The sequence below is a fragment of the Dreissena polymorpha genome, chromosome 5 (genome assembly GCF_020536995.1).
Source record: "Dreissena polymorpha isolate Duluth1 chromosome 5, UMN_Dpol_1.0, whole genome shotgun sequence".
In the NCBI taxonomy this organism is placed as follows: domain Eukaryota; kingdom Metazoa; phylum Mollusca; class Bivalvia; order Myida; family Dreissenidae; genus Dreissena; species Dreissena polymorpha.
This window is the reverse complement of record NC_068359.1, coordinates 43,460,993-43,477,678: the sequence shown is the minus strand read 5'-3', so window position 1 is coordinate 43,477,678 and position 16,686 is coordinate 43,460,993. Positions and strand designations below refer to the sequence as shown.

The 16,686-nt window shown below is 33.7% G+C and overlaps 2 protein-coding genes across 4 annotated transcripts in view; one reads left to right on the top strand and one right to left on the bottom strand.

Annotated features, from left to right (window-relative positions):
* LOC127832343 (slowpoke-binding protein-like) overlaps positions 1 to 2,567 on the bottom strand; it is a 33,522-nt gene extending 30,955 nt beyond the window's left edge. Inside the window, exons 1-2 of one of the 2 annotated variants that reach the window (XM_052357756.1) lie at positions 2,493 to 2,567; positions 323 to 392 (exon numbers count right to left, since the gene is read on the bottom strand). In XM_052357756.1, the coding sequence (XP_052213716.1) occupies positions 323 to 358 (36 nt within the window). In that variant the 5' untranslated portion in view covers positions 359 to 392; positions 2,493 to 2,567. Of the gene's footprint in view, positions 1 to 322; positions 393 to 2,456 lie in introns of both variants that reach the window. The other variant, XM_052357755.1, reaches the window with a different exon arrangement.
* Positions 156 to 16,686, top strand: part of LOC127832334 (uncharacterized) — a 51,023-nt gene continuing 34,492 nt past the window's right edge. The window contains exon 1 of one of the 2 annotated variants that reach the window (XM_052357737.1): positions 156 to 223. In XM_052357737.1, coding sequence (XP_052213697.1) covers positions 178 to 223 — 46 coding nt within the window. In that variant the 5' untranslated portion in view covers positions 156 to 177. Of the gene's footprint in view, positions 224 to 2,601; positions 2,809 to 16,686 lie in introns of those variants that run through there. The other variant, XM_052357736.1, reaches the window with a different exon arrangement.

Genomic DNA, 16,686 nt, shown 5'->3' with positions numbered 1-16,686 from the left:
CAATAATTTCATTTACGATACAGATAATTATAATCAATATTAAAAACTTGAAACACATTTAGTAATGCTATATTTAAAGATTGCCAGTGTTTAAAGAAAAGAACCTTTTTTTAAAACTGTGATAATGAAAATAAGCTGTTTCACTTTATATTTGTAAGATGGATTGAACTGTTACACATGGCATTCATGTGCTTGTCAGGAAATAAATGCACTATACATACAAGTAAGTACTGACATTATAATTAACTCTTATATAAAGTAAAATATCAATGTGAGTATCTTGTATTTGTTGTGTACACAAAATTTGTCCAATAATGCATACCCATATATAGTCCTTCAAGAATGTTTCAAAGTCCATTGCTTCATTTTATTGATGACATCACAAGTAAATCCTGAAAAAGGAAATTATTAGTATTTTTTTTAAATATTTATCTCATGTATGTAAGATTTGATGTGTCCATAATTGATCAGTTAAAAGCAGTACATGGTATAAGACGAGGGGTATGGAAACATAAATAAGAAGGTAGATGATGCCTTATTTTTAAAAGTAAATTAAGACAATTAATTGTGAGTATAGGTCGCTGTGGTGTAGTGCATATGGTGTCCGACTAACGATCAGATCACTGGCTCCCAACAGAGGGACCATTCTTTAGATCCCCGCAAAAGGCAAAAGTACTGGTTCTTGTCCCAGGAAATGGACTCTCTGGCATTTCAAATAAGCCTTAGGCTTTTAATGCAATTGAGCTAAAATTAAAATAGGTTTAAACTTATAACTGGGTTTTATGAATAAACTTAGCAAAATGTAGGCGGTATCCATGATTATGTGGATTTTGGGATTCAAATATTTATTGTTGACTTCTGGGGATTCAGCAAGAAACCTTTTGTCTACATATAAAGGATTGATTATTCTATTTAATATTTATTCAGTCAACATATAAACAAGAAGATAAATCGAGCCATCACTATACTAGCACCTATGATCTATTGGTTATCTTGATAACAATGCTTCTTGAGACTTAACACTGCAGTGGTAAGGACACACTTGGAATATGCTTATGTTGTTTGGAACGCACCTTCCTAAAGATATTGAGAGCGTTGAAGTTGTCCCAAAGAGAGCAACAAAACTTTATTTAAAACTTGGGGGATCTACCATACTCGACCAGACTAAAAGAACGTAAACGACCTACACTAGCAAACCAATGGCTTTGTGTGGATATGATACAGTCATTTAAGCTTGTGAAGGGTCTTGACAATTGCCATATTTATGATATTGAATTGTATTACTACTGCAAAATTTATCAAATCCTACAGTCCTTGAAACTTGAAAAAAAAGATATGCAATTTAGTTTACAATGAATACGTTCTCCTACGGATCAATAAAAATGTGCAACAGTTAACCGCAACATGTTTGGATGCAGAAACCCTGAATATTTTAAAGGAAATAGGTTGTACGAGTACTTAATAAAAAACTATGCTGTTGACTTTCTTAGCAGTAAACTATACTAAATACACACTTAATAAATCACCACATCATGGTCTATAAAATATGTTGGACCCACACACAGTTGTTTTCTTAAAGAAGTCTGCATGATTGAGGCTAAAAAAATTGACTTTGTTCTTATATACGAGCCAGAAAACAATCCTTCAAGTATCCCACATGTATATAAGACTAGGATTGTTGTATTTGATAAATATAGATGTTAAAAAATGAAACGATTATATATTTGATGAAAGTAATTGCATAAAATCAATAGCTAAGGTTTAATATGAAAGATGTTTTAAATTTTAAAACTATAGGGATAGCTTTATCAAAAGAAACCGCTGAAATTATAGCTCACGAGAGAAAAAAAAAACGTTAACAATTTACATATCTCACCGGTCAGTCTAAAATGTGTATATGATGCATATCTGCGGATATGAATGAAAAGTGTGAATATGGACGAATATATGCAATATTTATGCGTTTTGTGCAGTTTTTTTATACAAAAAAATCACTGTTGAATGAAAAATTCACAATATGTGATAATTCTGTTAACATTTCCTAAAAATAGAGCACCCTAAAAGCGAGGCTCCGACTGGTCGTTCATATTCGCGGATATGAATTTGGAATTACAGAAATTAAAATGCCAATGAAAAACACATTCGACTGTAACATTACACATTAAAGGAGTGTATTTTTGTACATACAACGATTTTCATATAAAAAATATAGGAAAATACATTTAAAAAGACGTTATATGTTAATATCCGCACTTTTCAGTCATATCCGCGGATACGAGTCATATACGCAATTTAGTCGTACCCTCACTTGTGTCTGCAGTGAACAAATGGAAATAAAATTCTCGATATTTGACGATTGACAACTGTATAATTTGTTAATGTCGGATGTATAACCTATTTGATATTACAATTTGTACGTCTGTATTTTTTTATTGTAATCTTGTAACAAATTATACCATTGTAAACAACAATACGCAGCGAAAATGATTCACCTGTCGTCTGCCATTTTGTCCCAGCGTATGATAGGTGTCACGTGCCAGATGGGTTTTCACCTTCACCTGACGGAGTTGTCGTCAATTATGTTACGAACCAATCAAAAGAGCGGATTGCCACACGGAAGTTGGAAGTACAATTTTGTCAACAGTCAATAAACGACGTTTGCAGTGGAAGTGAAATGTGATAAAAATCTAAAAAATATGGCTCGAAGGAAGGGTCAACATCCTGATTCATTTATAAATGAGCTGGATTATTCAATTACCTATCAAATTGTTCAGAACTTTGACGTTGACAGAAGTTGGGAACTATTGGGTACCTATTTATATTTTAATTAATCATGAAATAACATAATATAAAAAATAACAAGATAACACAACATGCACAAAGACTCAATCAACAATGTAAGCTGCTTCTTTACGCTCTAGATATATTTGATTGCATTTTAGCTATGGAGCCTGTTGCTGCAGGTAATGGCGCTGTCAGCATTGAGTCTTTGTAGCATAAAACAAAACAATAGTGCCAATCACTTAAACACGATGCAAAATAATTATTTTTACAAAGATTTAATTAGATTTGGGTAGATTTGGGTAAATCGTGTCGCCAGTCTTTGTACATGGAAACACCGAATTCCACTTTTCACCGAATTACAACCGAATTACACTTTTCACCGAATTACACTTTTCACCGAATTACAACCGAATTCCACATTAAAGTGATCGTTGGTATCGATTAGATACGGGTTCTTCACACGACGCCGGGCTGTTACCGAAGTCCACTAATCGCAGACCGACTGGCCGAGTTTCTATCAATTGTTTTGCGTTTTTTACAGTTTGCAAATTTTTCGACCACCTTAATAATTTTCACGCGTCTTTAATCCGCTATTCACAAGTTTTTGACACTACGTCTGATTGAATATAATAGATAATTGGCTATAAAAGAGTTCCGATTTGTTTGATGATGGTCCTTTTGAATAAATGAAAGTGTGATGTTTTTTAATTGTTTTTACTCATATGCTGATTTTGACTAATTAGAATAAATTGTTATTTTGAGTGTTTATTGAATACAATATCTAATTGGCCAATAAAGAATTTCGATTTGTTTGATGATTGTCCTTCGAATGTAATAAAGGTCGGATTTTTTTCAATCGCCTTTACTCATTTATTGCTCATCTTCAATGATTACCGATATAAAATGTCCGATTCCCCAAAATATGATCGTAAAGCATGGCGCAATACCCGTGTTCTGTATGTGAGGAAGAGTGCCAAAACGGTACTATCCTCTGTACGGTATGTAAAAAATGGACTCATGCCGGTTGTACTTATCTTACAGACAATGACTTAATATCATGGTCAAACAAAAGTTTTAATTTCATTTGTGTCAAATGTGCATTTAAAAATGGATTGGAGTATGATGCCACAGCAGCTCTGTTGCGGTAAGTCTATTAAATTTATTCTACACTTTTACAAAATGTATAATACGATTATAGATAATTGATTCCACAAGTAGAAGTAGAAAAACGAAATTTCTCAAGATGAACAAATTTTCCGTGTTCCATAATTTAATAAATTGTAAAAATTGCTGTACTAACATTAATGAATCATTTAATGACAAATACTTATATACGGAGTATACGGTCCAGATTTGCGGACCATACAGAACATGTCTGACTTTAATAAGTATTTCATGTTCATTCAAGATTATGATACAATATAAGATATACAAATGATGAGGCCATAAACGGCAATATTTCTTGTTTTTCATTGTTAACTAACACATCAATTATCAATTAGTGAAATAATTAACATGAAACAAGATGGGCGTCCTCGAGATGCAAACATATACCGATATTGTCTACAACAATAACGATTGTCACACTCAGTAATTGGTAATTACAAACGTGTTAATCATTTATGGTATACTCTCAACACATGAAATAGATAATGCGTTTCACAACAATCAGTAAGTGTCATAAAAAGGGCGTATTCCAGATGCAAATATGCGAGTCAATAATGCGAGTGTTATTATACCCGTATTGACATTTTAAAATACGTTTGACTGCTAATTTTGAATAAAATGTATGAAATAGATATAAACAAGTGTTTAATAAAAAGATACATTGATAAAAAATGCGTTGTTTGCAGATTTCTTAAGATAGAAACACGGGTGTATTTTTGTAAAATATTTAAGTGATGAAAGAAATTTTAATAAACGTTGTCACCGAGCAGCATATATTAATTCAATTTTATAAAAATAGATTTTAATCATAAAAGTGCATGTTTGCGTGATGCATGCTGATTATAGGAATAATAAATGTCACAATTCAATTGAGTAAAAAATCTGAGAATAATGAATAATTTGACATTTTCACTTTAAACGACTGTTATCATAACGTCGGTAGACCCGAATAAATACACTTCATTTTCATCAGGCAAATAACAATTAGTACCGTAAAAACGCAGTCATAAGTCTACCCGGATCATAAGTCGGGGGGTATACTTTGGTACCAAAATTGGAGATTTTGAGTATGTTAGCTTCATAAGTCGAGTCAGAAATTTTTTGTTTACGAATTTCATAAACGGACGCCATTTTAAATGTACATGTAGTTGCGGTAGTTTTCTATGCGTTTCTCACTTATACCAAACTCACGTTCAGCAGCACTGTTGTTAATTAAATTCTCCGCAAACTCTATCACACGTATTTTAAATGCATTGTCATAAGCCTGGCGTTTGCGTTTGCCAGGCATTTTAAAAGATTTATCGTAAGTCCAGTTGTGTTTTTGTTTATCTAATTAATAAATGGTTGCACTCAATAATCCACGCTAGTAATTATCCACAAACTATTTTCGGCTTTTAATCCAATGAAACAATATTATCACTGTAATCCAATCTTTGTACTTTTAATCTGACTGACTGTTTAATTGATTAGTGTCTCGGTAAAACGTGTTTTTATAACAATAATTGACATACCCAAGAGACCGCTAACTGAACCTTTTTCTCTGAAACAGTTTCAAAGGCGGAGCTATACACGTACTCAAGCATAATGGGACGATTGCAAGCGAGTTACAAACACGCGATTGGTTAAGCATATCGCTTCTCTAAACAAAGGAATCAAATTTTGTCGGCGAGAAAGGTGTTCTTTATGGCTTCTTGACAGGAAACGGCTTTCCTTTGATGACGTCAAACTGTCGATTCACACATATTGAGAATTTTCGCGAGACTTTAAATGATGTCCTTGATTCTTTGTTTACATGAACAGTAAACAAACAACACCTGCTTACATGAAGACTTTGGATTAAATTATCAAAATAAAAACAAGAGTAATTGCAAACTGTGATTATATTAATTGGTAAGTATCAGTAAAAATACGACGTTTCGTTAGTCGTAAATCAACGATTTATTTTATACAACAACAACAACTATTGCCGCGGGGATCAATCTTCGTCGAATTTCATTATTTTTTCATGGAATTTCATTATTTTTTTCATGGACCACCTCATAAGTCGATACCGGTTTTTTAATCAAATTTTGGAGGTAAAAAATCTCGACTTATGACTGCATTTTTACGGTATACTAAGACAGGGGAAGTCTACACTGTGTATTAGCAACCTGCTGTGTTGATCCGTATCTTATCAGCTCAATACACAGGCCCCGTGGCTACTGTTCTGGAAAATTATATACTGCTAAAATAACTGATTTCTCTTATTGCTAAATTGTTGTGTACATTAAAAAAAAAAACGGGAATGGAGCCACATCACCGTTGTAAACTTTTTATTAAGTTCACAGTATAGAGATAATCTAATTAAAGACGGCGCTAATTAAATGTGAAGCTGGATATTAACAAATATGATCCATTTCGCTTAAATCAACGTGCAATGGAACGCGCACTTATATGAATTATAAAACATCACGTGCATTTCTTTGCATAAATTCTTTACAAATTTTATATGTTATACATCGTTTTGTTTTGTTTATTTATTAACTCATCCACAAAGAAAATAATGAAACATTTCTACATTAAATAAAGAAATGTCATTCAAAGTTTCAAAATCTGATTGGATTTCTATGACGAACGGACAGAGAGACAAACACTACAAGAGGTTCCGGACGACTCTTTTAGATTTGAAAGGTCTCATAACCTCAACTGACACACAAACAACCATAGTCGCACCAAAGACTAATGGCAAAAAAACCTAATCAGCTCAAGCGAAAGGTCAATGCTAAGACTACGACCATCAAAAGAAAAAAGAAGGACTGAGCTTGCTTTTGCTTGACAAGTACGCCGCGAATCTCTTGTGTGTCGCGTGTTAACACGTGGTGATAACATTTTACAATGTTTTCTTATTTATTTTAGAATTTGCAATGTATAATTTCAAAAAATTATATGTATAATATCAGAAAATTATACAATGGATTTACGCTTACAAATAGTTCATGCTATTTTAATCTTGAAATACATGTTAATGTTCACTTGTTACATACATTGTCAAACTATTTAAACCGTTTACATTTTACATGTTATGTTATCCTTCGGAAGTGCTAAACAATTTAACAGCAGTTTCCATAGTATTACATTTACCCGATAAGTTCACGAATGTGTAATTCGGTAATCTATATTCACTTTTTAAAGTAATTCCGACATGTTTAGCAATTGCAAAAAATGTGATAACGTATAACTCTATTACATTTAAGTTCATTAAATATTTTTGTGTACGTGTTCATTTACATTTCCCTCTTTTATTTCATATAATTTGTATGCTTTTGTTGATGATGATGCTTAATTCATTTATAATAAAGTATTTAACATTATTAATATCCATTTGCTTTTTACTATTATTGTTTTTTCCGTAAATCCATTTATAACTTTCAACTACCTGAATTACACCTTCAAATCGCACGCCCAACTGAATGTGTAATTCGTTTCTCGGGTAAATATGGGAGTGGACTGGAATTCGGTGAAAGTGTAATTCGGTCCTCAATTACATATAAAATGTGTAATTCGGTAATTGCTTAGCAATTCTTTATCATCTTTAGGCTCTTATCAAATTAAAATCGACATGTTGAGCATTTTAATAATTGTGATAAAAGAATACATTAAATATTTTAAGTGGAATTTGGTTTTAAGATATGCGCACATTTCACCTTTTCCAACTGTCGTCTTAGAAGATTTTAAGCTGAAACATAACACAATTAACAAAACAATGACGCAACCCTAAAATATGTAGTTTACTATTAAGTCTAATAAAAACCATGTCAGTTAATTTTGGTTAAAGTGTAATTCGGTAATGATATTCGGTACTCAGTTGTAATTCGGTGAAAAGTGGAATTCGGTTGTACCGTAAAAACGCAGTCATAAGTCTACCCGGATCATAAGTCGGGGGGTATACTTTGGTACCAAAATTGGAGATTTTGAGTATGTTAGCTTCATAAGTCGAGTCAGAAATTTTTTGTTTACGAATTTCATAAACGGACGCCATTTTAAATGTACATGTAGTTGCGGTAGTTTTCTATGCGTTTCTCACTTATACCAAACTCACGTTCAGCAGCACTGTTGTTAATTAAATTCTCCGCAAACTCTATCACACGTATTTTAAATGCATTGTCATAAGCCTGGCGTTTGCGTTTGCCAGGCATTTTAAAAGATTTATCGTAAGTCCAGTTGTGTTTTTGTTTATCTAATTAATAAATGGTTGCACTCAATAATCCACGCTAGTAATTATCCACAAACTATTTTCGGCTTTTAATCCAATGAAACAATATTATCACTGTAATCCAATCTTTGTACTTTTAATCTGACTGTCAAAACAATTGATTAGTGTCTCGGTAAAACGTGTTTTTATAACAATAATTGACATACCCAAGAGACCGCTAACTGAACCTTTTTCTCTGAAACAGTTTCAAAGGCGGAGCTATACACGTACTCAAGCATAATGGGACGATTGCAAGCGAGTTACAAACACGCGATTGGTTAAGCATATCGCTTCTCTAAACAAAGGAATCAAATTTTGTCGGCGAGAAAGGTGTTCTTTATGGCTTCTTGACAGGAAACGGCTTTCCTTTGATGACGTCAAACTGTCGATTCACACATATTGAGAATTTTCGCGAGACTTTAAATGATGTCCTTGATTCTTTGTTTACATGAACAGTAAACAAACAACACCTGCTTACATGAAGACTTTGGATTAAATTATCAAAATAAAAACAAGAGTAATTGCAAACTGTGATTATATTAATTGGTAAGTATCAGTAAAAATACGACGTTTCGTTAGTCGTAAATCAACGATTTATTTTATACAACAACAACAACTATTGCCGCGGGGATCAATCTTCGTCGAATTTCATTATTTTTTCATGGAATTTCATTATTTTTTTCATGGACCACCTCATAAGTCGATACCGGTTTTTTAATCAAATTTTGGAGGTAAAAAATCTCGACTTATGACTGCATTTTTACGGTAATTCGGTGAAAAGTGTAATTCGGTTGTAATTCGGTGAAAAGTGGAATTCGGTGTTTCCATGCACCCCCACTGCAACTAGTCCAACTTGTTGACACTCTCAAATATTAAGCTCTTTTTTTATATTGGTAATATTTGGATAGTACAACAGGGGGAAAGACCAAAACAATGATGGAAAGTTTTCTTTCTTTGTCTATATTGTTGCATAAGTATTTTGTGGTACAACTGTATGTAAAAGTACTATTATGGCTGCTTTTATGATCGACCAGTCAGTAACCACCTTGTTGCATAATGCTTCTTAATTTAAGATTAGAACATGATTATGTTTTATGCCCCCGGATCGAATGATCGGGGGTATATTGTTTTTGGCCTGTCTGTCTGTCTGTCACTCTGTGGAAAATTTTAACCTTGGTTAAAGTTTTGCAATAATACATAACTTTTGCAATATTGAAGATAGCAACTTGATATTTGGCATGCATGTGTACATGTATCTCATGGAGCTGCACATTTTGAGTGGTGGAAGGTCAAGGTCATCCTTCAAGGTCAAAGGTAAAAAATAGGGCTTCAAAGCAGTGCAATAGGGGGCATTGTGTTTCTGACAAACACATCTCTTGTTTCAAGCATATTGTCCTAAGAAAATAAAAATTTGCAAAAGTAAATTAAAAATCATTACATGGCTCAGCATACATGTAGGTTCAAATTTGAGGAAGAAGAGGCCATAGTTAAATAGCACCAGGCAATTAATCAAGGCATCATTTATTTAACAATTTCAAGAAGTCTAATGAATCCTACCTGTCCATTTGAATGTTCAACTGTGCAGTACCTGTAAATGTGGCAACTAATGGCAAAGATTCCTTTTTCCAACCGTTCTCCGCTTCTTATTGATTTTAATTGGTCAATTTCTAGCTTGAAGTAAATCATTAAAAGAAGTGGGAGTAACTTCTCCTTCATGCCAGTTTATATGTCCGTGGAGAAGTATCTCCCATGTCTTTCTCATGGCTGAGTTCTGATAATCAATGTTCATATGAAACACAAGAAGACCACAATCATACATTTCAGTAATTTTATTTGAAACTTATTTATTTTTTCTAGATGGCATTGAAAGCCTAAGGCTTATATGAAATGCTCTCAATTTCGTTTCCTAGAACCATTGTTTGGTGTTTTTGGGGGAGATCTAAAGAACGTTTTTACAATGGTGATCGAACCCTTGACCTCTCTGTTGCTAGGCGGACACCATATCCACCAAGCCATGTGGACTGTCTATTACTGTCTATATCACTGTCAGACTGTCATTTATTTCATGGAGCATCATGGATTCATGATTTTAATGTGTGTGTAAAAAACAACAATAGGCAAAATTCTAACTGGATGTCTTGGGCATTTTTATTTCAATATTAGAGCTATAAAATTACTTTGTAATATTAGTGCCTTTGAGATTTATTGTAGATACATGAACACATGGAAAAAATACTTTATTAAGTTAATGACATATTCATACTAATTAATACATTTTAAGACATTCATTTTCAAACAATGAATGGCATGAAAACCTGACATTCACCATATCACCCGAGCTACATAATTATTACAAACACAATGTAAGCATTTCAGCATGTTATATATTAGGATAATTTAACTAACTGCTATAAGCCATTATCAACATGCAATCAATTAAATATGTGTGAAAACTTCTTTATTGTAGCTCAAAATAATAACATACCATGTTTAAATACATGATTTATAAATGCTAAGTAATGTTTCAATAATTTATTATATTTAATAATTTATTATAATTAATAATAATGCATTTTACCGGTAATACAGAAATTATTAATACAAGGTAACAAAATGAGAAGTATACAAATAGTTTGATTAAAAAAATATTGTTGACTATTTGTCTTTTATATTTATGACATAAATAGCATACACAACAAATGGTTATATGATATATTTATTCTGTATGAAGTACAAATTGTAATAAACAAAAAAATAATATCATTGAACTTTTATATACATTGATATATTGTATAGATCATATGGCTAGATAAACATGATATTGGCATACAGTCTCTGTATTCATGTGAGGTAACTTAAGAAGTCTCATGCACAAAGTCTCCATGGAAAAAAGTCTTCATAATAACATAAACCAGTAAATTCAGAACCTAAACATATCTGTGAAATAGATCTTATAAATTAAACCTCTTTATTTCCTCATTTCCTGACTAATAATCTATTGTCTAAACATCAAAAAGTCAAACAATAAATTGGACTTTTTTGACTGAATTTTGAAAAAACTATACTTTTTTTCCCATTTGGAATTTTACCTGATAGCAGCAATGTAATTAACCAATCAAGACCTGGATACTTTATTTGTTTTAATAAGCCTGCTTTTAAAGTGCCTGTTAATATTTGTACAGTACTATAATTAGATCTTATGCTTTGTAATTGCCTGTCAACGACTACTCGTGTATATTGAATTAAGCTTAACTTATTATGACTTACATGTATTTGATAATTATACACGTATAGACAATCAGTGATATAAATAGGAATACCAAATCAATCAAGGTAACCACCTACCCTTTTTGAAATGATTCTGGGATTTACCCTTGTTTTTGCAGTTTCATGTTTTGAGCTATTTTACTTTATGATAAAACAAGTGGGGAGTCCCCATTTTTTTCCCAGGTTTTAGTCTTTATTGTTTGCTTAGCTCCATAGTGAAAAGTTACTGTCAGTCATCATGAAAACACCATAAATTACCGTTACAAAGTCAGTTATTTTCATGTAAGGGACATACTGACTGTCAATCCTAAAATTAATGCAACCGTTCAATTAATTACTTATTCATATAATATTCAACGTGAAAGTTGATTTTTTGAGAATGTTAAGATTATCTGTCTTGAAATAGCTTAAAATTTTCAAAAAATCAACTTTCATGTTGAATGTTAAATGAATAAGTAATTAATTGTACGGTTGCATTCATTTTATAAACAGAGATGATGTAACCGTTACACATTCAGTGGAAAAATGCATCATTGTTGTTAACCCTTTCAGTGCGGGAACCGAATTTTAAAGGCCTTTGCAAACAGTTTGGATGCAGATGAGACGCCACAGAACGTGGCGTCTCATCAGGATCCAAACTGTTTGCTATTCTGATAGTATTCTTTGAAAAAAAAAGAAGAAAATGCTAATTTTAGAAATTCTGCAGACGACATTTTAGCAGACGACAAATTTCCCAGCATGCAAAGGGTTAATACATTAATATAATAGGCCCTATTCTTATGGTAACATATGTCCACCAGTCCATGCATGTTGCTAAATGACGATGGCATATTGGTTCATGAAAACTGCATGGTGACATTTTAAAATTGCATGATTGAAAATGTCAAACGCTTTTATTACTATTACAAACATACAGTAACTTCTATGATTTTGTGCTTCTTCCTATCACTGGGTGAATTTACAAATTTAGCTGTTGTTACTTGATAAATGTGAATCGCGTATTCATGCATGTAAATGAAAACAAATACATTTAGAAGTGTGTTCGTTTCTAAGAAGTTGTCATTGATTTGTAGTTTGTCCATTAATTTCTTTTCTGGATTAGGCTATGCATCAATATTGAGAATATCATCATGTTATAAGCAATTATCACTAAGCATATTGCAAGGCATGATCACACATCATACAAGGCATGATCACACATCATACTCAGGGCTCCTACTATGATTTAAGGACAGGATGCTTATTTGTAAAATTGGCACTTAAGGGCGTGGCCGGGGTGAGGTCTAGATATTATCCCTGTTGAATATTTTCAATACAGACTATGTTATATATATAGGATCTGGCACGAGTTGTCATATCATACCATATTTTATTAAACGAGTTCAGGAATTTTGTTAGTTAGCGAGCCTTTGGCGAGCTTACTAACGAATTTCTTGGACGAGTTTAATAAAATACATGTATGGTATGATATGACAACGAGTGTCAGATCTATTTTATCACATGCTTTAAAACGAGCAAATTAAATAAATATTTACGCAAACATACTGATAAATCCCGAATGTTGTTTACATTTCGTGACGTCATTTGACGTTGCAACGTCATTTCAGCAAAATAACAAAATGCGATCGGTCAAAAAACGAAAACTAAGCCAATGAAAACGCTTAAAACTGTTGTATTACACATGTGTAATTAAAAAAAAAATGTAATGGTTGTATTACATGGTAAACAGGGTATATCATGTGATAAATGTGTATATTTCATGTTACATTAAATTTTATTTTTCATTTGAAAACATAGTTTTTATTAGCTTGGCTGTTTTCGGAGAAAATTCGAGGTATTGTCATAGCAAGCTCGTCATGTCGTGACATCCGCCGTAGGCATCGTGCTAAAACCTTAACATTGGCTATAAAATCAAAGTGCTTCCACCTACAACTTTGAAACTTCATATGTAGATGCACCTTGATGAGTTCTACATGCAACACCAATTTGTGGGTCTCTAGGTCAAAGGTCAAGGTCACTGTGACCTCTTAAAGAAAATAATCTGACAAGCTTTCATTCATTCAATACTGCACCGGCAGCCGAGCGTTGGCACCCATTATGCTGTGTGCTCTTGTTATCCCCACGTTTTTCGGAGAAAAAGTGGGGATATTGTGGTGATGTGCGTCTGTCCGTCCGTCCTAGCCACCTGCTCCTCCTACACAATTAGCACTAGAACCTTGAAACTTACATACATGGTAGCTATGAGCACATGTGCGACAATGACAGTGACAGAATTTTGATCTGACCCCTGGGTCAAAAGGAATGGGGGTTGGGGCGGGGCCGGGTCAGAGATTTTCACTCATTTTTTAATGTTATTTTACATTAACTTCTTCATTTCTGCACCAATTTACTTCAAGTTGTTACTGAGCCTCTCTTATGACAATACGGTCAATCTCAACTATGCATGGCCCCATTATCAACCCTGGGGCGCCCCGGCCACATAGGCCAGGCCCACCCAAAATTGCCTTTTACTATAATTTCTTCATTTCTTCACCGATTCACTTCAAATTGATACTGGACCTCTCTTATGACAATACGGTCAATCTCAGCTATGCATGGCCCCATTACCAACCCTAGGGCACCCCCCCCACATAGGCCACGCCCACATAGGCCACGCCCACCCAAAATTGCCTTTTACTATAATTTCTTCATTTCTACACCGATTCACTTCAAATTGATACTGAACTTCTCTGATGACAATACGGTCAATCTCAGCTATGCATGGCCCCATTACCAACCCTGGGGCGCCCCACCCACATAGGCCACGCCCACCCAAAATTGCCTTTTACTATTATTTCTTCATTTCTACACCGATTCACTTCAAATTGATACTGATCCTCTCTTATGACAATACAGTTAATCTCAACTATGCATGACCCCATTACCAACCCTGGGGCGCCCCGCCCACATAGGCCACGCCCACTCAAAATTGCCTTTTACTATAATTTCTTCATTTCTACACCGATTCACTTCAAATTGATACTGAACCTCTTTTATGACAATACAGTCAATCTCAACTATGCATGACGCCATTACCAACCCTGGGGCGCCCCGCCCACATAGGCCACGCCCACCCAAAATTGCCTTTTACTATAATTTCTTCATTTCTACACCGATTTACTTCAAATTGATAATGAACATCTCTTATGACAATACGGTCAATCTCAACTATGTATGGCCCCATTACCAATTATGACAATACGGTCAATCTCAACTATGCATGGCCCCATTACCAACCCTGGGGCGCCCCTGGGTCAAACATGCGGCGTGGGGATACGCGTCGGCCTCTGTTGCGCCATTTGTAGTTACTGATAAAACTAGTTTCATCTTGAAAATAAGATAAAAGAAGATACAAATTAACATTTTAATATTGCACTAAGTTACACCAAATGAGAAATTATATTCATGAAGGGACTGAAAATAAGCATTTAAAAGCAATAACAACGAATTGTTTGTTCAGAAAATGTGAGGAACATAAAATTTACTTGCATATGCATTCTGCTTTATAACAACTGTATTTATGTCATAATTACAGTTGTAATATAGCAGAATTCATATGCAAGCTAGTAACACAATAATGTCATGAAGCATTACCGTAAATCCACGAATATAATATGCCCTCGTGCATAATACGCACCCCCGAGTTTGGTCAAAATTTATCGGTAAAAATTGAAAATCCGAGTAAAATACGCACTAAAAAAATCAGTGTCCGAAATCGGCCATTTCCGAAAAAATGTGTCAATATATTTTTGTGCTGTGAAAATAGCAAATCAATTTGGTGTTGCCAACTATCTGTTACCCCGGTATATTGATCGGGATGTGTTATACATTTGTAGTGCTGTTGTTATGACAGTTGCATAATAAATATCTCTGTCTATTGTTTATATTACCGTTGATTGTTACCGATAACACACGGGCCCCTTGCTGACATCCAGGTCAAGCAGTCATAATTACAAAAGAAAGAAGCAGAGACGCTGTTTTTTGTTCTCACATTTAATTCAATTTGACAATATTCGGGACGATAATAATTATAATAATAATAAAGTAATAAGAAGACAAAATGGTTACTTCCGTTTTTATAGTTGTCTAGATGAATTACTTTTTCTTTTTTCGAGTTACAAACTCGATACTTTAATATAACTTAAAATACAATTAAACCGCTCGTGTTTTTTATGATCTAGTTAATTAAAATACACTGCTGTCATTAAGGCTAGTTTGGGAGTAAAAAACAATTTAATTCGGCAATCGGCAGACAGGTGTAATTGACTCTATTAGCATCATAAAACTAATTATTTAATTACCACTCTTTACCACTCTTTACTTCAGATATGGTAAATATGCGGTACAAAGATAAATAGTGGTCAGCTAAGAAATAGTTATTTACGGGTATTGTCAGTTGTTTTTTTTTCATTTGCTAATCTCTTTATACGACTTAGCGTCCAGTCGCTATTTTGTAGGCAGACGACGATAATTATTAACTGTGTATTCAAAGTATACAGTGTCTGCGCAATCGGCAGACAGGTGTAATTAACTCTATTAGCATCATAAAACTAATTCTTTAATTACCACTCTTTACCACTCTTTACTTCAGATATGGTAAATATGCGGTACAAAGATAAATAGTGGTCAGCTAAGAAATAGTTATTTACAGGTATTGTCAGTTGTTTTTTTTTCATTTGCTAATCTCTTTATACGACTTAGCGTCCAGTCGCTATTTTGTAGGCAGACGACGATAATTATTAACTGTGTATTCAAAGTATACAGTGTCTGCGCATGGATGACCCAATATTATCCGATAGCTCCTCCCGTTCTCACGTTTCATTCAACAACGTCATTTCATGTGTAAGCGAGCTCAATGTTGATTGGCCAGCTACCATGCGCACTTCAATAACAATAAGGTCAAGCGATGTCTCATAATCGGGTACAGACCGGGTTTCGTTTACTGTTCGAATTGCGAACACTTTCATTAAAACAAAGAGACAAATATAGAAAACCAGTCCGATATAAATGGCGGATGTTTTCAATGAAATTTTACTAGATTTTCGCATTTTCACAAATAAGATTTTTATTGAGCCAAATTCTCAATATTTTCGCAAATGACTCAAATGGCGAACGACAGCACGAGCCCTGTTGCACCCCTTTGATGTAATGGTGTAGTTCAAAATGGCTGCCGCTAAGCGAATAACAGCGATTAAGTT